Source organism: Suricata suricatta, chromosome 5 (genome assembly GCF_006229205.1).
Source record: "Suricata suricatta isolate VVHF042 chromosome 5, meerkat_22Aug2017_6uvM2_HiC, whole genome shotgun sequence".
In the NCBI taxonomy this organism is placed as follows: Eukaryota; Metazoa; Chordata; class Mammalia; order Carnivora; family Herpestidae; genus Suricata; species Suricata suricatta.
Genome location: NC_043704.1, coordinates 140104712 through 140129851, shown reverse-complemented (window position 1 = coordinate 140129851; position 25140 = coordinate 140104712). Strand labels below are relative to the sequence as shown.

Here is a 25140-nt window from a genome sequence, read left to right as displayed (position 1 = left end):
ATAGGTGGTTTGATGTTTCAAGCTAAGATATGACATTTGAAGTCTAAATTTAGTGGTTTGAAGAATTTGGTGGAGGAAATGTTTATGACTTTTTAATGAAATAACTATCCTTAGAAAAGCTGTATGTCACCTGAAGTAGGTTTATTTTGGTTTTAACTGCTAATATCTATCCAAGAAATTGCTTTGAATGATGTCTCTTTTTTCTTGCTCCCAGTCTTCTAAATGTAGATTACATAGAACTTTTGCTTCTGGACATGATGAAATAATTGAATTGAATTTCCCCTCTCATTTTAAACGATTAGACAAATAGACAAAATATATAAAACAGTAATTTTCAGACATTGGACAATAGGCAGTATAGGATTCTGACATCTGAGAGAGGGGGAAAAAGTGAGATGAGCCTTATGCTTGCCTGAGCATCTTACCTAGAGACCGTTTCCAGGCCACAGCACAGGAAGGGGAATTTGGAATAGAAACTTCCTTGCAGGCTCTCAGAATTGAGACAGAGATTGGAATTTGGGAAGGCCAAAGAAGCTAGTCAGGTGCGGGATGCGACTACACACAGAGAGAGTTCCAAAGGTCAAAGAAGAGTCCTTTTGAATCTTTGGTTGAATACTAGTCTAGGCCAAAGGAAAGCTACATGCGGCCTGGGGAAATAACCATCAGAAACCAGTAGGCTAAAATGTTCTTGGATTTCACATAAGACTAGGAATAGGGTGTGTTCCCATCATAGTGGAAAGACCTTGATCTAAGGGCATTGTGTAGCCTTCTCAGAAGGTACTGCCATAATAGTGGTTCTTAATTAGTTTTGCACTAAAAGCTGCAATAGGTCTGTTCCAAAAATTTTAAAGCAGGTCTTAAAAGAGTTAAAGTAAAGGTCTTTGCCAGAAGAAAGTATACTACTATTAAAAGAAATACTATAAAATCCAGCACCTAAACATGTAAAATTCACAATATCTGACATCCAGAAAATACTTGAATATGAAAAGTAGGACAATATGAACCATTACCAAGAGAAATAAATCAATAGAAACAGATCTAGAAATGAGAGAATTGATGGATTTAGAAAACAGCATGTTAAAGCAACTATATTTTGAATGTTCAAGAAGATAGAGGAAAATGTAACTGTGATGAACAGAGAATTTGAAAACGTAAGAAGGCCCAAATGGAACTTCTAGAGATGAAAAATATGGTATCTTAAATGAAAAATACCCTAGGTAAGATTAACAGAGGATTTGACTCAACAAAAAAAAGTATCAGTGATTTTGGATAAAAACTACCCAAAGTGAAATAGAAAAGCCTAAAGTGAATAAATAGAGCATCAGTAATTTGTAGAACAGTATCAATTAGTCTAACGTATGTATAGTTGGAGTGCCAGAAAGGAGGGTGGCAGGAAAAAAAATTGAAGAAATGATAGTTGAAAAATTTCTAATTTTAATGAAAACTGAACACAGTTTCAAGGAGCTCAACAAAACTTAAGAAATATGAAAAGAACCACACAAAAGGCACACAAAAATTAAATTGTTGAATCTGGGTGTAACCATTCTAAATGAATATGCATGTAACAAAAGCTTCAAAATACATGAAGCAAACTGATTAAATTGAAAAGAGAGACAAATTTATAGTTGTTGGATACATTTATAAGGTTGTAGATTTCAACTCTTTTTTTCTTAGTAATGGATAGAACAAGTTAATGAAATAAATAAGGACATAGAAGACCCAAATAACATTCTCAGATGGACTGATATTCACATTCATTGAGCACTCCACCCAACAAAGGCAGAAGAAACATTTTTTATAAGTACAAATGAAATGTTTCCCAAGCTAGATTATATTCTAGTCCATAAACAAGTCTTAATGCATTTAAAAGATTGAAAGTGTATTCTTTGACCATAGTGGAATTAAACTACAGAAGTATCAAGAAAAATCCCCAGACATTTGGAAGTTAAACAAGATTCTTCTCAATAACCCATGGGTTAAAAGCAGTCACAACAGAAATTAGGAAATATTTTGAACTCATAAAAACACAGTACTGGCAATAATTGAAATAAAATCTTGCAAAGTGAGGACATACTTCTGGTGTGCAGGTTCCTTTAGCATGGTGCTATGCAAAGTTAGGACTGCCCATATATATATATATATATTGAGAATTGTTAGATGCAGCCAAAGCAGTGTGTAGAGCAATATTTATAGCACTTAACCCTTATATTAGAAAAGAAAGATCTGAAATCAATAACTTAACATTTCTAACTTAAGAAACTAAGAGAAAACATGGAACATATTAAACTAAAGTAAGGAAAACAAAGGAAAAATATAAACCAAAGCAGAAATGAATAAAATAAAAACCAGATAAAACAATAGCAAAAGACAATTAGACTGAAATCTGATTCTTTGACAAAACCAGTAAAATTGATAAACTTGTAGCTAGAGTGATTAGGAGGAGAAAAACAGATATAAATTCCCAGTAACAGAATATTTCTGTACATGTATTACAATTATTAAAAGACTAATGAAGGAATATTATGAATGATTTTATGCCAACAAAATTGATAACTTAGATGAAATGGGGAAATTCCTTAATCTTAAAGCTACTAAAAATTGATGAAACTGATAACCTAAATTACTCTATATGTATACAGAAATTAAATTTGTAGTCTAAAACAGTTAGTGAAAATTTACTCCCAAAGTGTTCAGGGATGAATTCAACCAAACACATAAGGAAGAAATTACACAGACTGCCAGAAAATTAAAGATGAAGGAACACTTCCTAATTCATTTTTATGAATCCAGCATTACCTTGATACAAATACTAAATACAGATGTTACAAGAAAATAAAATTACAGACTAAATATTTCCCATGAATGTAGTTTCAGAAATTCTTAACAAACTAAAAACATTTTATACTGCAGTATCTAAAGAGGATACTATATCATGACTGTGTTGGGGGAGGGGTAATGCCTCCCGAGATGCTCCTATTTCTAATATCTGGAATCTGTGAATGTTAACCTTATAGGAAATTTGAAGTTACAGATGTGATTAAGTTACGGGTTTTGAGATGGGGAAGTTATAGCAGATTATATAGGTGGGCCAGTAGTAATCACAGGGTCCTTAGTAAGAGGCAGTCCAAAGATCAACGGAAGTGACAGCAGGAACAAGAGGTTGTAGTATGGGGGAAGGGTTCAGACCCAAAGAATGTCGGCAGCTTCCAGAAGCTAGGAAGGGTGAGGAAATGGACTTCCCCACGAGCCTGCAGAAGGAACTAGCCCCATGATGTCAGCGCTGTGAGACTCATTTTGGACTTCTGGCCTCCAGAACGACATAAGAGAATAAATTTGTGTTTACACCACTAAGCTTGTGGCAGCTTGTTACAACAGCAATAGGAAATTAGTGTGATAACCTTGTGGAAAAGCAGGGTTGGTGTAAAATTTAACTGTCAATATACATATCCATATTTTTTAAAATTTTTTAAATGTTTTATTTATTTTTGATACAGAGAGACAGAGCATGAGAGGGGGAGGGGCAGAGAGAGAAGGAGACACAGAATTGGAAGCAGGCTCTAGGCTCCGAGCTGTCAGCACAGAGCCCGACGTGGGGCTCGAACCCACGAACGTGAGATCTGACCTGAACTGAAGTCGGAGGCTTAGCCGACTGAACCACCCAGGCGCCCCTAAATATCCATATTTATACCATAAAGGAGAAAAGCCATATATTTATCTCAGAAAAAGCCTTTTGACAAAATCCCACCTTCATTCATGATAAAACTCTCAACAAAGAATATGAAAATTTCCTCAGCCTGATACAGAGCATCTATTAAACAAAACTTCATTAGCGTCACACTTAGTGCTGAAGAGATGGAATGCTTTCTCCTTCTGATTTGGTGAGAGGCAAGGTTGTTCTATGCCCCTTCTATACAACATAGTATTGGAGGACCTAGCCTGTGTAATAAGGCAAGAAAGAAATTAAAGGCATGTGGCTTGCAAAGGAAGAAGTAAAATTGTCTTTATTTACACATAGAGGATCATGTACCTAGTAAATCCTAAGCAATCTATAAAACTACAGAGCTAGGTGAGTTTAGCAGGTTTACAGTGTACATAATTAATTGTATTTCTATGTATTTCTTGAGTAGCAATGAACAATCAGAAATGGAAATAAAAAAATACCACTTATAGTAGCACCAAAAATAGTGCTCGGGGATGAGTCTGATGAAGGAGTTGTAAGACCTTCATGTTGGAAGTTTTAAGACGTCAGTAAGTTCAGTCCCTGTATGTTTTAGTGTGTCCTGCATAGGCCTCAGGGTAGTCCTTCTACATAAAGATCCATGTTTATTATTTTTTAAATGATTTTATTTTTAAGTAATCTCTGCACCCAACAAGGGGCTTGAACTTACAACCCTGAGATTTAAGGGTGGACTGCTCTACCAGCTGGGCCAGCCAGGCTTCCCTCACTTGTTTGTGTTTAACACGCAACTTTTCTTTTTTTGTCTGTGGAGGTGACCTCTCTTGTGGTACTTTTGTGTCTGGATTGTTGGTCCTTGTTTCCTTCCAGATTTGTGGCGTCTTACCAGAAGAGTTTCGATGGATATGTTTTTATTTATAACAAAAGCATCTCACTCTCAAACTGAGTTTATCTTTGAATGACTGGTGGCAATTTTTGAGTGTATTTAAATTCTCTTGTTAAGACACACCCTCGCAGAGAGTTCAGTTCATCCTGGGAACTGAGGACGACGATGAGGAACACATTCCGCACGATCTCTTCACGGAGATGGACGAGCTGTGTTACAGAGACGGGGAAGAGTATGAGTGGAAGGAAACCGCCAGGTAATAGTCTGAGCCTCTGTATTTCGTTGGCTTTTCTCGACTCCTTCTTGTAATGTAAATATAAGGAATTTATGCGCCATCTGGTGCTTTAAAATAATGGGCAGAAAATTTCCTCGTATCTGAAAGTTACACCTTTAGTCTATCTCTTAATTCTCAAAATTCATTTTCTTAAGGAATCCTTAATAGTTTAATATAGCACAGAAAAATTATGTTAATTGTATTTTAATGTCTTTTATTAGAGAAATACATTTGAAAAATCATGATCGTGCTGCATATTTTCGGTTTAAAAGAGGATTATGAAGTTCCCCACGTGCCACTCTAATTAAGTTAGAATAGAAAGAGGAGCTGTAAAGTAACCCGTGCGGATAGATACTGCGGACCATTAGTTTGATTTGTAAAGATATGTCTATAGCCAAATTTTGTGTTGGTGGTCGTGGTCTTCGTTTCTCTTTAAAAGAACAGGTTTCTGTTTTTTATATTAAAATAAGCAAATAATAAGGGTTTGATTGGGGCGCCTGGGTGGCTCAGTCAGTTAAGCGTCCAGCTTCAGCTCAGGTCATGATCTCAAGGTTCATGGGTTCAAGCCCTGCATCGGGCTCTGTGCTGACAGCTAGCTCAGAGCCTGGAGCCTGCTTCAGATTCTGTGTCTACCCTCTCTCTCTGACCCTGTCTTGCTCGCACTGTCTTTCTCTGTCTCTCAAAAATAAAATTTAAAAAACATTAAAAAAATTTTTTTTAAATAAAGGGTTTCATTATTTATAATCCACATTGTTTATAAAATATTTTTGATGTATTACACATTTAGATGGCTGAAATTTGAAGAGGATGTTGAAGATGGCGGTGACCGATGGAGTAAACCCTATGTGGCAACTCTCTCTTTGCATAGTCTTTTTGAACTAAGAAGTTGCATCTTAAATGGAACAGTCATGCTGGATATGAGAGCAAGCACTCTAGATGAAATTGCAGGTTATAGCAGTTTGACTTTTTTAATATTTGAACTGCAGTTAGGGGTATTTAAGTAAGGGAACTGTGGTGGGATTTTAGACCATTGATTTAACAGCTCTGTGTTGAGTTTCCATCCTGTGCAGGACCACATGAGGAGTACAGATATAAATAACATTTTTTGTCTTTAATAGACTTTAGGAGATTAAGTTAGACAGTCCCAACTACAATCCCAACAAGAAAGTGACTAGTGCCATAAGTAAGAAATGTGATCTGTTTCAGGAAATACAGAGAAAAGAGCTTTTTGTTTCTTCAATTTTTGGACCAAGGTATCTGGAGAAGACCCACAAGTACATTAAATGTATTACTTATTTATAGACTTTGAACACATGGGAACAAGGAGCAGGTGGTACAAGTAAAAAGAAAGTGTTGTAAGGAGGAGGAAGAAAGGGAAGAAAGTTCTAGAAAGTATAGAGAGGTGTGAATTTCATATGAAAGTCAGTTCCCTGTGAATGTATAGAATTCTTGACTAGGAGACAATTCACTTTGGCTTTGCAGTGATCACATAATACAGTGTAATATTTTCATTATTTACAATGTAATGTTTTATAATCCTGGGTCCACTTGTATTGTAGTCTGTGGTCACTGTTAATGTTAGAGTTTACCTGCTAGGTTGATTCCAGTTTTCTGTTAGAGAAATCTTACAAGCTTGAAAGCTTGACTCTTTTATCTCAAATTAGTGGCACTGTTTTAAATATAAACATAAACATATATATATTTATAGGTTAAAAGTAGTTATAAATCTAAGTTGAAAAGAGTCCAGTCACTACAATAATGTGTCATATGGCGTTACATCAGTTCCCCACACCCCTTCACAGTCTGATGTTCTCATCTTCCTAGGATTTATTCATGATATTTTACCTTTTCAATTGCTCATTGGTTTTTCTACCTCTGGAAGAGTAAGAGCGGAAACTTGATCTACTTAGTTAAATGTTATATTCCCACCGCATAACAGGTAAATAGTTAATTACTGGATGAAGGGCTCCAGATATCCAGCTATAGTTTTGATGAAAAATATGAAGTGAAGCAATAAAATGCCTTCACGTTTTAGGAAGCCAGTATTCTTGAATATTCACTTTAATAGAATTTATTGTGTCTGTATCAGGAAAGCACTTTGAACTACAGGGAAGCTATTAGTGTATCTAACAGTGGCCTCTTTATAAGTAACAGGAATTATTCAAATAAAGGTCTCCTTGTAACTTGTTTATTTTCCTTAGATAATGTCCATATTCTACAAACATTCAATATCAGAAGAGAATAGCACTTTCTAGAACTGTTTGAAGATCTTATTTTTCAGTAAGGTTCCACTTCGAGCTTATTGCTTACTCTGTGATAGCATCCAAGTGTTAGTTTCTTCAATAAAAACGGCTGTGATTTATTTATTTATTTTCCTTTCAATAGATATGGTATTGGACAACATGATAGCCTCTGGCCAACTGGATGAGTCCATAAGAGAAAATGTCAGAGAAGCTCTTTTGAAGAGACATCATCATCAGAATGAGAAAAGATTCACCAGTCGGATTCCCCTTGTGCGATCCTTTGCAGACATAGGCAAGAAACATTCTGACCCTCACTTGCTTGAAAGGAATGGTGAGATAAGTTGTGGCACCCAGTTTTGCTAACCCTTCTCTAACCGCATTCTGGTCCAGCACAGGTAGCATTTGGGAGAAGAAAGAGACTTCTTCCAGATCATTCTTGTAGGTCATTTTATTATCCCTTTATTCCTTTTTTAAAAAGTAATATTATCTTTGTATTTAAAAAATATCATTTCTAAAATGTCATTCTTTACAACATGACCATCAATGTGTAGAAATCATTGAGATGAAAAAATTGAGGACTCACTCTAGCTAAAATGGCACATTTAAGTGTTGATGGCATATAGAACACTCCCTAGAGCTAATCCTGAATAACTTGCCGCTCTTTGTTTTATTTACTTTTTTGTTTTTTGTCAAGAATTCTTGTATAATAGATGAAGGAGGCATAGATTATGATCTGTAAGTTTAATCTTCTTGAAATGCTAAGTCTTGGGTTTGAACTTCTATTATCTATACTAGAGTTTTTCATAGTGATTTTTCTATTTGTGTCCTGAATTTACTCTATTTGCTGCATATAAGCAAGTGTTTTGCATTGGTTTGATGATTTCACTCCCTTTGTTTGTACAGTCTGTGGAAGGTTTTATGGGTGTTTTGTTCTTATGCTAGGATGACCTCCCTGATGTCCTCCTATCTGCTGAGCGTGGCCCAGACCCGCATGCCCGAGCTCCCCCCTCTCACTCATGGTTGGTAGTGGGTCGTGTGGGAATACAGCAGGGTTTTTGTAAGCAGTTACCCCTGTCACTGTTTTAAGGCTGGAACACCTGGAGGCTTTGCCTTTCCTCTTTTTAAAGTAGAAGACTACATCACTGACTGGAGTTCTATTTTGGCTCTCAGAAGAGAGCTCTGAAGACAGTGACTCTGTGAAACCTACCCACAAAGGGTTGGAATTGCTTAGGAGGGTCATTCTTGTCTCTAGCTGCTGCCATTACTCAAGGCTTAAAAGGATTAGAGTGAAGAGGAACGAAGACGGGCCACAGTGTCTTTCTGCCCCTCCTTTCTGTCCTGCAATAATAGTATGGCTTTTAAGTGTTCGACAAACAAACCGCCATTGGTGATGGGGTTTCATGCATCAGAAGTTTGACAGTAATGAGCTTCCGCAGCTCAGTGTAGCATGTTCAAGTCCATCTTCTGAGCATTAACCACTAGAAGTCTTTTTAATCTGTTTAAAATTATGCCTTTTAATGCATATGTAACCCTAAGAATAAAAGGAATCTCGTGGGGGCGTAAGTTTAATGTAAAAACAAGCCATCTGTGTCACATTTTACCTCTTTTTCGTCTTTCACGTAGTGTATATTCTCAACTTTTGGGAAATGAGTTAATTTATTCAGAGACCCTACTAAATCATTTCTCCTCATGTGGATGGGTCCTGATTATTCCCTGATTGACATTTGGTTCCTTTTAATCATAACACAATGGCTGTTTTCTTTTAAATGCTGTTTTAGCATGGACATTCAGTTATTTTGTTGTGTTATAGTTGTAATTTAACAGTTTTTCTGCATGTGGTTTTTGTTTTAACTAAATGGTGGTTGTTTATGGATTGAAGATTCATCTTTTACATATTTCGTGAGATCTCTTGAGTATGTGGCTGTGGTGACTTAGATCATATGGGATTGTCTGCCATGTCATATTTTTCCTAAAATCAGTGTTATTCCACGAAGGTACATGTCATAGAACAGGTGATTGAAATATAAATATACATAACCTTTTAAAATATGCCAGACTTATTTTGTCATTGCCATTGTTGGTGAGAAATACTTTATTATCCAGTTAGATTAACAGTTGCATTATCTAATTTTATCTGCTGTGTTAGAAATGGAGGCATATTTTAGGGCATTTGTAAATATCGTTAGAGATATTTCTTTTTAAAAAAATTTCTATAGTTTGTCTTACATTTTAGAATTTTACCTGGGAGCACTACCAGTAGGTATGAAGATTTGATATCAATTTTAAGTTAGGAATTATTAGACAACCTGGACTTTTCTTGTGAGGGATAACTAACTGTAGGAGTTTGGTACAGTTTAGGAAAAAATACACCAAATATAAGCTATCAATACTTGTAAGTTTGGCTTAGGGTTTTATTTTTTAGATTATTCTTAAATTGTATTCTCATTTGCTGTTTATCGTTTATCAACTTTGCATTGATACTGTTATTTTTCTTTTAAAAAGCTATATGATTGGGCATTTTAATTACTAACAGAATATTTCCACCCTCCTCACCACCTCTTCCTGGCCCACCCCCCCAGTCTGTCATTTGCATTGTTTTTTATTTTTTGTTTTGTTTTTTTGGATACATCTTCAGGGAACTAATGGTAATTTCAGCAACTTTTCAGTGACTTTCTGACACGTAGAAATCTGGTGGCCCCGCTGACGCCCATAGCATTGCAGCTTCCATTGTAGGGTGCGTGTGTGTGTGTGTGTGTGTGTGTGTGTGTGTGTGTGTCGGTGTGCCCTCTGCAGTGAACTTCATCATGTTTCATTTATTTGTTTTGTCTCAGGGGAAGGCCTGTCAGCCTCCCGGCACTCTTTGCGAACAGGCCTGTCCGCCTCAAACCTTTCCCTGAGAGGAGAGTCGCCCTTCTCCCTTCTTCTCAGTCATCTTCTTCCTTCTTCGAGAGCTGAAAGCCCTGCAGGCTCGAGGCGCACCACCCCGGTGCCCTCCCCGCAGAACAGCCCTCCTCCCAGCCCCGGCGCCAGCCGCCTGACCTCCAGAAGCTCCCACCAGAGTCAGCCTCAGGCCCCAGAGCTCCTGGTCGCCCCTGCCAGCGATGGTGTCCCCATTGTAGTGATTCATCCGCCCGAGGAGGACTTAGCAGCACTGAAAGACCAGGAGCAGAAGGCTGAGGACAATGTTGGCATGACTCCAGGCAACTATCGCGTCCTCCGTGTGCGGTGCCCCTGCCTGCGCCCCTCTTGCACGCGGAATGCCTCTCAGCACGTGGCTTCAGCGGCATATGTCCCTCATGCTTACAACTTCTTTTGACTTGTGCATGGTTTGTTTTCCTTCTAGCATATTGTAGACAAGAAAAGAAGTCTTAAAAATCTCTCACTTCTGAAAAGACGCCGAGGGAGACTACACAGAATGTAGCCCTCTCAAAACTTTTCAGACGTTTTTTTACAGGCCGAGGCATTTGAATGGTGCAGAAGAACATAGCAGTTTTTATAAGCGATCTTCTAATTTGCTGTGATTTTTGAAAAATGGTGGCTTTGCTTCTCCTTCTCGTGCGTTTCATTCATGAGGTGAATGAACACGTCAGACATACATTACGTGAGGTGATGTGCCTCTTACCTACTATTCGGTGCTTTTATCCAAAGAATGTGGTATATTTTAATCTTTTTAACACAAGTAGGATCGAATGTTCTTTTCCTCATTTTGTCTCTGAAAAGATTGAAGTTCTCCAGTGGCTACCTGGAATCATCATTATTTTAAGACTAGTACTATATTTGGAATAGACCGTAATTGTCCTCTGTTGATTGCCATATCTATCTTTAATCCAAATTCACCTTGAAATTTTCAGGACCTTTAGTTGTTCCTATAGTGATCCTATAGTTGTAGCTAGGATTTCTTTTTGTCTGTGAATTAGAAAAAATTGTTTCTTGTTAAGAGGTTTATAATTCATCTAAGGTTATATATTATGGTAATTTTGGCTCTGTGTGGTATATTGATTGTACGTATGTTCAAACATCTATGTCTTTCCACCCAGTTCATACAAAGAAGTATTCTTTGGTGACGACTACTTACGGACAGCCAAATGTCAGTGTGATGTATGAATTCTGACTGGTGGTTTTCATCACACAAGTATTATTGAGTTTCTCCCTAATACTGATAACACATTAACACTCCCCACTGGTAGCTAACATTTATTATATTAGCCTACTTAACGTGTAGGCAAAGTTGTGTTAAGTTAGGTGGATTACACCCATTTTCAGAAACTCAGACTCAGAAAAGTTAAGTAACTTCCTGGGTCATACAGCTAGTAAGTGACAAGCCTAAGTCCTCTGACAAAATCTTCGTGGTCCTATCTCTAGATGACACACTTCTTCTCTGTATTGAATTTCTCAAACATACCAAGTATGTTTAGTCAAGGCTCCTTGTAGTCGCCACAATAGATATGCTTTTAGAAATAAAAACTGGAAGTAAGGTGTAACATTGTAATATTAACTATGATGGTGGGTACAGCTACTGTTGTTTGTTTTTCCATACACAGTAGCGTTATGATACATTAAATATATCATATTTATAATTTTCCTAACAATTTGATGAGGTTCATATTATCCCTGTTTTACAAATGAAGAAAACAAAGACTTTAAAGGTATTAATATCATACCATAAATGACCAGACCAAGGAATTGAACTCAGATCTACCTATAGCAAAATTTATAGTAAAACATTTCATTGTAGATATTGGTACTTCATGGAAAACATGTAATGAGGTAACTGAACAAAAAGAAAGAAATATCAGAATTATTTACTTGGAAATAATCAGCACTCTTTTTTTTCCTTAAAAATTTTTTGTTAATGTTTATTTAGTTTTGAGAGACAGAGTGTGAGCAGGGGAAGGGCAGAGAGAGACATAGAATCCAAAGCAGGCTCCAGGCACTGAGCTGTCAGCACGGGGTTCAAACTCACAGACTGTGAGATCATGATCTGAGCTGAAGTCAGATGCTTAACAAACTGAGCCACCCAGGAAGCGCTTTAAAAAAAATGTTTTTTTTCAATGTTTTATTTATTTTTGAGAGAGACAGCTTGAGCAGGGGAGGGTCAGAGAGAGAGAAGGAGACACAGATTCTGAAGACAGGCTCCAGGCTCTGTCAGTACAGAGCCTGACGCGGGGCTCGAACCCATTAACCCCGAGATCATGACCAGAGCTAAGCCGGATGCTCAACCTTTGCCTTCATTTCATCTAAAAATGCTCTGAGCCAAACATCTATAAATCTTCTCTACTGGCTATCTTCAGAACCCAGAACCTGGGATTATAATTTGCTCCAGTCATTAACCATTGTTTTCTTTCTTTAAAAAAAATTTCCATAGAAATGTCTCTTATTTAATACCTGATTACTTGAACCATAGGCCTTACTTTGGGAGCACACCTCCATCACTGTCTCCTGAAATGAATTTAACTGAACTGACCAACCTATAGTCAGGACTAAGAGACTGGTTCAATGAGAGTAAACAATCTACCAACTAACTTCTGGATTTCGAAACTTCCAGTTATAAAGGCAGGACTGTAGAGCCGATCCCAGAAACCGTGAGATCATGAGATAACCTGAATCAAGAGTCAAACACTTAACCAACTGAGCCTCCCAGGCACCCTGCACAAAAGTGATTTTGAAGTTAATTCCTTGCTCTTGGTTTTACCTATATCTAGCAGTAACACCCAACATTTCTTGTTTTACCAGCTTCTGTGAGGAATTATAAATTCTCTATAGTAACTAGGAGGTGGCATACGAGTTCACAGTGGCTTGCTAGGCCATGTTGTTAGCCGGATAAAAGTAGCAATCAACTGAAAAGTGAGGAACATTATTAAGGTTTTTTTCCTCCTTTGCCAAAAGTATGCCATGAGATTTAAAGAAACTAAGTTAGAATGGAGGGAAAAGAAGGAATTTTTTAAAGGTAAGAAAAGGCTCCTAATTACTTGCCATTTACGAAGACCTCTACGAAAGTTATGATTAAAATAATAGGGACCGCTGCTGTTCCCTTGTTGAACTGCCTTTGGTGATTCAAGCACCCAGAAACTCTGGTTGAGTTTCCTCGAAGACCGATGTTATGTTACAGGAGGAATGTGGCCTCAGCATCTTTTTGGGCAGGGAACTAAGTTGTTTTCCTAACCTTTTGGAGAATAATTACATGTAAACGAGTTAAGGTATTTTGTAGTATTTGTTACCGTCTTCTGACTTGGCACTGTTGACATTTGGGACCGGACATGTCTTTGTCATCAGGGGCTGTCCTGTGCAGTGTAGTACGTTCACCAGCATCCTTGTTCTCTGTTCACTAGCTCAGTGGCACTCCCTGGTTGTGACAACCAAAAACGTCCTTCCATCTTGCCAGATGTGTCACGGGGGACAGAATCTTCTCAGTTTGAGCACCTCTGTTCCAACTACTTTAAAGAAAAAATGTTTAAAGGTTTATTTTTGGAAGAGAAGCAGCATGAGTGGGGAGGGGCAGAGAGGGAGACGCCAAGTCTGAAGCAGGCTCCAGGCTCCAAGCCGTCAGCACAGAGCCTGATGCGGGGCTTGAACCCAGGAACCGTGCCATCATGACCTGTCATGACCTGAGCGGAAGTAAGACATTTAACTGGCTGAGCCACCCAGGCTCCCCCGCAACCCCCATCCCAACTACTTTTATTTTCAAACTTTTAGTGACAGAAGACTCTGATATCTTTGACTTATCTTTCTCTAGTTGGATACGCTGTTGTGAGAAAAAAATGTAAGGGAAAAATAGTAGATTTACCAAAATAAAATTTTTTGGTGTCCCCCAAAATATGATTTTTATATATACATGCATTGCTTTTTCTTAAAGCAAAGAAATGCAGTCTTTCTGAGATATCTGTTGTGCTAATAAGAGTTTTAATTTGGGGGTATTTACTCATTGATTTCTGAGCACCAGGAATTTAGTACCCAGGCAGGGAGACTTCTTACTGATCGAAGAAACAGCCTTAACTTAGCTGAGACCGCGAAGGACTATGTAGAGAAGATGATGGTGAAAAACTCTAACTTGTCCTTGGCATGTCCGTTTTAGTAGGTTCAGGATGACCAGGTCAGCCACGTGACTTCAGATCACGTTCCACTTTCTCAGCCTCATCCTTTCTTCTTCCCCTTCCCCCTGTCCTGTCATCTCCCCTCCCCGGCCCCGTCTTCATCCCACTCTTCTCTTGGAAATCTGGTGGCTGAGGCGATACTGGGAACTTGAACGTGTTGTCTTTTGATGCCACGTCTGTGGATGTAATACAGTCCGTGGTTAGAAGTGCATGTACTGCAGTTGACATGCCGCTGCCGCCAGGGCCTTCGTGGGAGTCTTCGTTTTCGTGTACGGGCTGAAAAATGCTGTTTAGCATTTTTTCCCCCACTTGGGCAATGTGTTTTAATGAAGGAATGGACTCTGTTCTGGAAGTTTAGAGACAATGGTCAAAGGAGGAGGATCATGATAACTTTGCTCTGCTAAGCTAAGGTGGTGAGAAATGAGCTAAGTTTTAGGAAATCACTTTTATTTTGGAATTGTTGAACACTTCCAGAGCATGTAGCTAAATAGTTTGTTTGCTTTTTTTTCTTTTTTTTTTAAGGTTTTATTTTTAAATAATCTCTACACCCAGCGTGGAGCTGGAACCCACATCCCCAAGGTCAGGCGTCACACACGCCACCTACTGAGCCAGGCAGGTGCCCTGATAGTTTGCATATGCTTTTTGTACTTCCGTTTTGGGTCACGGTAATATTCAGTGGTAGGTACTTAACAGAGAAGTGGGTATCCCAAATGTCTTCAGTCATGAGTTTAAGGAGTAGGTTCATATGACTTCATTTCACTGATTGAAATAAAAATTCCCCTAGATGCCTCAGATGTATCCAATGTGCTTACCGTTCAGGAGTTTTTACCAATATTAACTTTAAAGTTTATAGGATTTAAGCACAGACTGCTTAATTGGATTTCTGTGGATCACTAGATTATTGTGGGTGGCAGAGTTAAAAGTCGTAATTCAGTCTAGCACCTTTTCTCCTAGGGTGCTCTGTGTTTGGGGCAATATTATTCTATATTCTTGAACTAGAATATCCTGGGTGTTTTGAAAAAAAAAAAGAGATACCTTTAACAGTAGGAATCTGTGTTACATTATAAATATTCATATTGGAACTTTTTGGGAAATTCTTAGTGGTAATGATTGGGCATAGGCTACACGTTACTTTTAGCTTATTTTATTGTTGTGAAATATTGCTGCCGAATGTTACTTGAAATGAGCATTCTAATGATTGCACATTTATCTACCATTTGTAATCCAAACAAGCTAATTTGACAGGTTTGTCTGCATCTTTTAGTTTTAGCGAGTTAAAGTCACATGGCTACAGAATGGCAGAGAGTGCTTATTTCAACACAGCTATGTTTGATTACAGAACCCTTTCTCTTTGTATTTATATTGCAAAAACATTGCTACTGTATTTCCAAGTTATATTTCTTAGGAATAATGGCAGTAGGTAGCACATAAATACTACCCAAGAGAAATGAAATTCTCAAGGAAATTATGATGATGGATTTTCTGAGGTGCATCTAGGGTTTATCAGAAAGTAAATAATGTTACGTAAGTATGCCATATGTAGTTTGGCATCATTAAGCTCTGCAATTCGCATGTACATTAGATTTATTAAAAGTGCATTCCCTAAGTATTTGTAGTGGTGCAATCAGACTCCGACCTTCCATCCTCTGTGTTTCTCACCTACTCACCCTTTTGTTTTTGGGCAGAAGGCCACCGTTTTTGTAAATTCCAATTATTTTAAATGTTACAAGAGACAGCTTCATTATTGCTTAAAATGTACTCTAGTCTTGCTGGTATGGTACTAACACCTGGCACTTTTTTTTTTTTTTTTAACTTGCACATTTGCTTCTAGGAAATGATCACTTTCAGGATATGAGCAGAGTCAGTTTACAAAGTGAATTTTCTCCTTTCTGATTTGGATTTTTTTTTTTTTTTTTTTTTTTTTTTTTTTTTTTTTTTTTTTGCTCTTAAATTCAGGTATTTTGGCCTCTCCACAGTCTGCCCCTGGAAACTTGGACAATAGTAAGAGTGGAGAAATTAAAGGTAATGGAAGTGGAGGAAGCAGAGAAAATAGTACTGTTGACTTCAGCAAGGTAATTCCGCCACTGTAAATCTTCATAATCATTCTTACTGAGAAAATCACTCGCCATGTGGCTTTTTAGCACTGATTATAATAATTTTTAATAGATTGGTGCTTGGAAGCCTGCATGTGATGCTTGTGATATGCAATTTAGGTTCAGAAATTATGAGAAAGCTAACAGTCCAAAGGACATTTGAATGACTTTATTTACTAGTTTCAGCAATTTTGACAAAAAGAGTATGTGAATAATATGCTATCTCTGTCTGTACCTACTCATAGATAGACGAAACTTTGGGACCTTTTGAATTACTGGAGCTGCCACTACCAGAAAGATTAATTCTGGGATTGATGTTACAGCACTGGCGATTCGGCCTTTTCTTGGCTGTAATAAGATCCCAGAATTACTGTCTTAGGGTATCAGTACTTTCTGGAATGTCCCTGGGATACATAATTGGTGTTTGTCCCTGGGTAGGTAAAGGCATGGATTTAAAAACAACTCACCTTTCTGAACTATGGCGTTTTGATTTTGGTAGGTGAGTATTCAGATGAAATAACCAAAAGAAAACTTCTCAAAAGAACAGGGCAGAGAACTCCCAAGTTCAAATTACAGTGGAATAGAAAGCATACTTCGTGAGTCCTGCTTCTGAATCATTGGTTTTGTGTGGCTATAATACATTTCTGATAGCAGTAGTTTACTATGAGATACTCTCCATTTTAACATTGTGGTATCCAATTTAAGACTTTTAATTCAATGCGATGATTTCAAGTAAGATTCATTTTTCTTAGGCTTTTTATGTCACAGTGCAAGATCTGTAAATCGCACTTTGGCAGAAAAGGAGTGTAAATGATGGTTTGCATTGTAGCTTTGCTCGAGCTGTTTGTTCTATCTAAAATTACAGAAAGCCCTGCATCAGGTGCATTCACTTATGCAGAAAGGCTGTTGCCATTTTAATTCTGGTCTGACTGGATCCTATTTTGACTGGTGCTTCTGTTATTTCAGACGAGTGAGAAGTAGTCAGTAACAATACTGCAGTTGACCCTCGTTAAATGGATGAAATGTCAGTTACAGTATAGATCTCCTCTAGACATGGCAGATGCCGTTTTTTTGTTCCTCTGTCACAGTTTTACTTTTTTTTACTTGGCCTATCCCTGTGCACACCTCCTTGTCTCCCGTTGGGCAGGAGTCTGTCTCCTGGCACTGTAGTTGTGGCACACTGGGTGTGGGACTCAAGAGGCCCGCTGTAAGTGCTGCTTTTATTTTTAATAGATAGCCCTGTAAGTGGTGTTTAGTGACGTGTGTGAAACTGCATATAAACGAAGTTCCCATACTTTGATATTCTGTTTATAACCTCTTCTTTGTAATTATACACAGACTCCTAAATTTGATTTTATAGCACTGTCCCGTGTCTCTAGCAATAATGGCTATTTGTTTTCATTTTAAATAAAAACAAAAACATTTTTTTCCACTTAATTAAAATACCACAGAAGACATAGACCTCTCTAAAAGAAAAGGGACTTCTATATATAAAGTACAAAGGGGCTAATTCATTGCTAAGATTAAATAAAAATAATCACAAAATGAATATTTTTTTAGCACTGTGTATAATTTCATGAACCATTGTTAGTTTGTGAACTATATTTTTGTCCTCAGTAGTTTTTAATGAATAGTGCTATACTCACTGAAAATTTTCTTTAGTTTGTATGTTTGATAACTTAGATCTCTGAAATAGTGAAGATTATGACAATTAAAACGGTTGGGAGCATTGTTTGATAGATGTGTTCTGCTTGCCTTTTTGTATTTGTCTACTCCATTCTTTTTATGTGTGAGAATTTTGGTGTTTAAATATCCATTAGATCACCAGTTTCGATTAGCGAATAGTAGTCTTAAAAGCATTTTTCCTTTCTTATTTCCCTCTAAATAGACTCAGAAATGCCATGCAGATTTGACTTTTAAGTATTATTTATTTGTCAATAGGTTGATATGAATTTCATGAGAAAAATACCTTCGGGAGCCGAGGCATCCAATGTTCTGGTGGGGGAAGTAGACTTTCTGGAAAGACCTATAATTGCGTTTGTGAGACTGGCCCCCGCAGTTCTCCTCTCGGGCTTGACTGAGGTCCCTGTTCCTACCAGGTAACATTCTCGGCATGTCCAAAACCTTTATCTATTGACAAAAGGGGTAAAAACTTGTTTTAATTAATATTTTCATTGCACTGTATGCTTTGACTAGCAGGGCATCAAAGAGTTCTCTTTCTTTCTGGAATTACACACACACACACACACACACACACACACACACAGACTTTGAAAATACTTAGCTGGGGGCGCCTGGGTGGCTCAGCTGGCAGCTCAAGTCGTAAGATCGAGGCCTATGTGGGGCTCCGTGCTGACAGTGTGGAGCCTGCTTGGGGTCCTCTCTGTGCCCCTGCCCTGCTCTCTTTCTCAAAACAAGTAAGCATTTAAAAAATAATACTTAGCATTTATATTTTTATAAGAAGTTCGGTGTTTTAGGAGTTGGTTTAAAAGGCACGGCTCATCATTTCACACAGGTGCATTATGTGCCGTGGAGTCCGAACGGAGTTGAATCCTTGCCGTGCCACTTTCTCTGGGAAGGTCAAGTCTGACTTAAGTTCTTTAAGCTTCATTTATAGGATGGGGATATGATTCCTTCGTAGGGTTGATTAAATGTAATGAAAAGCCTCTGAACTAAGCAAAATGCTTTGTTCTGACATGACCAAAATGTTCTGTTCAATATACATAAGTAAAAAAATAAGTGGGGTAATATCCGTAAGAATTAGCAAGTTGTGTCACAGAGGATAACCAGTTTGTTAGTTAGCTGATTTGGTTCTAAACCTAACTGTAAACAAGAATAATTTTAAAAATATTAAAAAAACTGTTTTTATAATATTAAATATGAAGAATTAATTGCACTTTGATTGGAATACTCATGCCTATTTTTAGTATGCTTTCCTGAGCTCCTATTAGTGGTGCAGTGTAACGGTAAGTGAGAAAAAATAATTCCATAGATTCACATTTAAATTCTCATAAAGCAAGATGATTGCTTTCTATTTGGGCAAGTGTGAATATTGATATTTTACTGTGGTATTCATGAGGATATAGTAGGCAGTGAAATGCTTTTTATTTAGTCACTTTATATACATAAATAAAATAACATGAGGTTTGGTGTTGTATTAGTGGAGTTGTAACATAAAAATTCTTTTTCCTTCCATAGTCCCTTATTTACCATATTAGAGTCTATATCCAGACCATAGTTTGAGGGGTTGTGACTGTTTCTTTGTCTACACTGAAATTTTTTATTAGGCAAACCTCACTTGTAAGTATTTAATGATATTGGTGTTTCCCTTATTTACTTACTAATTTACCTTTTTTTCAGCACAGATTAGATCAGATCATTTACTCAAATCCAAAAGGGTAAAGAAAATGGGACCTTTTCATGTAAACCACTCAATTCTTTAATCACTCTTTTACTGTAAGGAGGATGGGGCATGGAAGGTGGTAGAAAGTTAATTACGAGAGCCTTGCTTAGTTTTGAGGTCTGCTTTACTGTGAGTAGCGTTGTCATTTTTCTTTTTTCGGTGATTCGTGTGGGAGGATGGAAAGCAGGTCTGAAGGTTGTTTCCGTGTTTACATGGAAACAGTTTCTTTATGATGGTCTCGATTTAGGTTTGTATATTGTTTATATTTAAGTCTGTGTAATTTAATGTTTCTTTAGGTTTCTGTTTCTGTTATTGGGTCCAGCAGGGAAGGCACCACAGTACCATGAAATTGGAAGATCGATAGCCACTCTCATGACAGATGAGGTAATTAACATACCCTATGAGGTGGGCGCTGATTATGCAGCATATAATATAAAACCTCTTTGAAGTGGAATTTCAAATCCTTTTGAAGCGGACACTGAATATAAAGCATATAATGTATATTCAATTACAGTTCTCTTTTTGTTCATGGCGGCTTAAAAATTGTCCTTGCTGTCTGTATTCCCTTCTTCATTCTTCAACCGTTTACCTTTGGGAAGATCTTCAAGACCTTTCTGTCAAGATCAGTGGATACTTTTTCCCCCAGCCCCTCCACATTTGGAATTATTGCCTACCTTCTTGAAATTTTCTCCATCCTGGATTTCATGATATCATTTATTTGGGTTTTGATCAGGACTTTGTCTTTCCCCCGCTAGCTGCTTTTTTTCCTGTGTAATTTCTCTCTTCCATTTTTGGACCCCTTCATTGAGCTTGGCCTACATTGACCAGGGCTTTTGTTTTTCTTTGGGAGCAGACCTTTTGTGATCAGGTGTTAGACATGTCTGCCTTGTGTCTTTAAGGCATCTGAAATTTCTACATATCTGAACCTGACTTCCTTTCTCTGTCCTGTCTCAACCACGTAGTCACCAGATTCTACTGATTTACCTTTCAGTGTGTTTTACCTTTAATCTGCCATCTCCTTTCTATCTCCACTGCCATTTCTCTGCCTTGGCCCTCTCACCTTTTTCTCTTTGGCAATGAAAGGGGATTTTATGGCTCTTTGTCTTACAGTATTTTCCTCTATGCTAATAAAATGCATACTTCAATGTATCATTGTTATCCAGATGTATCTTGCTGTATCTGTATGTTTACATTTAAACTCTTGACCACTGACTTCATAGGGTTTCCCTGATCAAGCCTCTGCATATTTCCTAAACCTTTTATCCTCCCCCATTATTTTCTGGCCACATTAGCTTCGTATTAGTCCTGATGTTTTATGCTCATTTCTGCCTCTGGACAAATGCAGTTGCTCGTCCCTTTGCCCAAGCACCCTTCCATTCCCCCATCCCACCTTTGTGTGGTTTTTATCTCATTTCATTCAGATTTCTCCTACAGCGTTCCTTTCTCCTCTCAGACCTTCCTCGTGCCCCTTTTCTTCTCAATCAACTTCCCTTCCTTAACCCTGCTTTATTTTTATCAGAGTATTTATTATTACCTCCAGTTATGTAATTATTTGTTTCCCTGTCTCTCCTCCTAGAAAAGAAGGGTCCTGAATGCAAGGACTTTGCCTTGTCTATGTCCAGTGCTTGAAATTGTGCCTAGAAATTGGTAGGCAGACAGTAAATATAAGTGATCAAATACGTGCATTTTTTAAGTAAAATATTTTGCAAATCCATGCTTATCTCTTAGGATAAATGACATTAAAATGTCCTAGAAATTGAAACGACATGCCACAGTATTATTTCATTCTATAGTGACTAGTAAGCATTTCCCATCCAGAGTGCTTTTTTTTTTTTTTATAAAAAAGTTGTTCTGTCTTAATGCACCACTGTTTTCTTTTGTTGGCCGATTGTTACTAATTCATCTGATAATGCAGTTAGTAGGTGACTTTTTATGGTTGTTGTCCAGGGTAGAATGGAGGCCTGCCTGGGATGAGAGTTTAGGTAATTACCTGTACTGTAGACTTATTTGTCACGCCTAGAGCAGAATTACTTTCAGCTTTAAAATCCTTTCACTCAGTTTTTTTTTTCCCCTGTAGATTTTTCATGATGTAGCCTATAAAGCAAAAGACAGAAACGACCTCTTATCTGGAATTGATGAATTTTTAGATCAAGTGACTGTCCTACCTCCGGGAGAGTGGGACCCTTCCATACGCATAGAGCCACCAAAAAGCGTTCCGTCTCAGGTAAGAATCCACACAACCCTGGGCGTTGCTTTTTCCTAGTTAAACTATTTTTGGATAGGTTCTATACATTTTTATGATTCACAAATGAAAACTGTATAAACAGATACACTCAGAGAAGCTCTGTCCCTGCCATATCCCGTTTACCTTCTTATCCCTGTGTCCACCTTCTTCTTACCCCTGTGCCCACCTTCCGGGAGCACCATTGTCCTCCTGGTTTGTATTCCATACAAGGAGATGCGAGCATAGCCCTGTTTCCTCCTCTTTCTTACCAGTGGCTAACATACTGCATGTCCTGTTCTGCGCCTTGCTTTGTTTTAAAGAGAACCATAAATCCTGGAGCTGCAGGTCATGAGATATCACAAATATTTCTTATTTTTCTCACAGCTTTGTTACCTTTCATTTCTGGGTATACTATAGTTTATACTGTTCCTGGGCTCAGGTTGTCTTTTGCTTTTCTGAACCACATCACAATATTTATGTGCCACTTTAGTCTTGTGCAGGTGTATCTTTGGTCTTGATTCCCAGATACAGGATTGTTGGCTCGCATGGGACCTCTTTAATAATTCTAGTAGGTATTACCAGAACCGCTTCTTACTGGGTTGCGCCATTTTGGACGCCCACAGCGATGAACACCTCTTCCCTACAGCCTCGCTAACATGTGTTGTCAGACTTTAGGATCTTTGCCCTACTGTGTCAGGGAGTTGAAAGTGGTTTTAATTTACATGTATGTAATTGGTGAAATTGAATATTCCTGGGTATCTTTTGTTCACTGCAAGCCTCCCCCGCCCCCGACACGTACAAAAACCACACCTTTTCTAAATCATTTGTTCATCCTTTGGAGTTTATCGGGGTGTGTTATGTGGAATATGCATCTAGCTTTGTTTATCTAAATTGCTACCAGTGTGTCCCAATTTATTAAAAAGTTAAGCGTTATTCTCCTTGCTTGGTGTTGCTGCCTTATCATTTTTTAAATTTCCCTTTGCATTCAAGTCCTTTCGGAATTTCTTTTCCATTGGTCTCTCTGTTCATGGACCAATTCCGTACTTGAACATCTGAAGCTTTTTGGCATATTTTAGTGTCCAGTCAGTCTAGATTCATTCTTGACTCCTCTGTTACTGTTGCTTTCCTGAATTTTCTTGGCTGTCTTTGCATATTTATTTTTCTACGTAAGCTTTAAAATGAGCTTTTAGTTTCCAGAAGTAAAACCTGATTTTTAAGAAACTGTGATGGTAGTTAAATTTGTAAATGAACTGAGGGAGAGATGACATCTTTTAACATTGAATCATTCAGGAACATGGTATGTTCCCCCCTCCTTATTTTCCTATTTCAAGTTAGTTTTTGTGTCCTTAAGGAATGCCATAAGATTCTCTTTATCTATACTTTACATACTTAGTGGGCATATACTGAGTATTTTATCTTTATGGTCTTTTTTGTAAGTGAGGTTTTCTGTTATATCATCACTTTGTTACTTTTCTATAGGAAGGCTCTTTGTTACTGAATATTTCTTTTTTATTCTCCTCCCTTTCTTAATTCTTTTGTTGGATATAATAGTTTCTCAGCCATATCATCTGCAGTAAGATATTTTGATCTCTTTTCTCCTTCCTACAGCTCTACTGTATTTTCTGTTGTCTAATCATATTGACTGAAATCTCTAGTAATATTAAGTGGCAATTGACTTTAAATGGGCATTTCTTAACTTGGTCCCAACTGTAGTCAGCATCCCTAATGTTTCTCTCATTAAGCCACTGACATTGAGGCCAAAATACACATTTTATCATGCTAAGAAAGTATCCTAATGTCTATTTCATGGAAAATTTTCATATAAGTGGATGTTAAATTTTTTCAAATGACTTTGTAGCATCCCTGGAGATGGTTGTATGAATTTTACTGATCAATTACTGTGTAATTATACTGATCAGTATACTGTGGTATACTGTGATATATTACTAGATTCTTTAATTTGAAAACACTCTTGCGTTGATAGGATGAACCCAAATTTGGCTTCAGAGTGCTGGTCATCTACATCTAATGCTTTAAGTTGTTTGCATCACTAGAAGTAGATTGGTCTGTAGTTTTTTTGTGCAGTCTTCTGGCCTTGATATCTTTCTTCTGTTTATTTCATATCTGTAAACCTTCCCTGTGTTTTTAAAACTTTAAATGGCTTGGGGTAATTTGGTTCTAGAAGTTTGGAAGAATTCCTTTGGAAAATTATCTGAGCCTGAGTATTTTGTTTTATGGTGGGTTTTTGTAACTTGCTTATTTCTTCCGCAGTGATTGGTTTGTGTAAGCTTTCTCTGTTTCCTGGGGTCATATTATATTTTCCTAGAAAATATCCTATATCCTGTTTTTCTGGTGTCGGTTTTGGGAATTTATGTGTTCCTGTATTACCCATTTCTTTAAGGTTTTTGATTTATTTGCAAAGGGTGGTGTGTGTGTGTACAAAATTTCCTTCAGTCTGAAGCTGTCTCCTTGTCATATCTTTTACAGTGCATTAGCTGATGGTTTTTTCTATTTTTCCAATAGAGCAGCTTTTACAGCTTATTTTAAACAAGTGTTTTGTTTTTTAACTCCGTTTCTGCTTTTAGCAGTTTCATTTCATTACTTTCACTTCAGGAAGGAATCTTGTTTTCACATTTTCTGAGCTAGATGTTTAATTCATGTATTTTTTTCCTTTTGGTTTTCTTAATATAAATGCTCAATTTTCTTGAATAATGCTTCTGCTCTGTCCCATAGATTGTGTTATGTAGTGTTTTTTTTCGTTACTTTTGTTTTTTAGGAGTTCTGTAATTTTGTATTCTCTTTTCCCTTTGAGCTAAGATGAATTTAGTTTTAATTTTGACATTTTCAAATGGTAATCCTGTGATGATAGCTCTTGCTACTTACTCTCTGATACTGAACATATAAGCCAAGTAGTGTAAATTTGTAGTTCACCCAGAGTTTTTGACCAAGGAGAACTCTTGGGTGGACACCCTTCCACCACCCTGCTTTCCTTCTCTGTTAGTCGCCATGTCACACCCCAGTGCTTTTAGGCCCATTGACCGCTGACCTCTGGAGGTAACAGATTAAAAGTTAGCTCCTTGATCATCAAGTGAAGGGAGTGGGGGGATCCTTTATCATGAGAATATTGAATTAGTAATAAAATGTAATGGGAAATTGATTTTTATGTCTTTAAGAGACAACTCTTGTGCTGCTTATATCTTTAGGGAAGTATTGTAGTATAAAAAATTGGCATTTACTTTTTTATTAACAA

At 37.5% G+C, this 25140-nt stretch overlaps 1 protein-coding gene across 1 annotated transcript in view; it reads left to right on the top strand.

Annotated features, from left to right (window-relative positions):
* Nucleotides 1-25140, top strand: part of SLC4A7 (solute carrier family 4 member 7) — a 104559-nt gene that overhangs the window by 43913 nt on the left and 35506 nt on the right. Inside the window, exons 4-10 of the mRNA XM_029940370.1 lie at nucleotides 4680-4818; nucleotides 5624-5784; nucleotides 7222-7410; nucleotides 16127-16242; nucleotides 18205-18362; nucleotides 19963-20050; nucleotides 21744-21890. Coding sequence (XP_029796230.1) covers nucleotides 4763-4818; nucleotides 5624-5784; nucleotides 7222-7410; nucleotides 16127-16242; nucleotides 18205-18362; nucleotides 19963-20050; nucleotides 21744-21890 — 915 coding nt within the window. The 5' untranslated portion in view covers nucleotides 4680-4762. The remainder of the gene's footprint in view (nucleotides 1-4679; nucleotides 4819-5623; nucleotides 5785-7221; nucleotides 7411-16126; nucleotides 16243-18204; nucleotides 18363-19962; nucleotides 20051-21743; nucleotides 21891-25140) is intronic.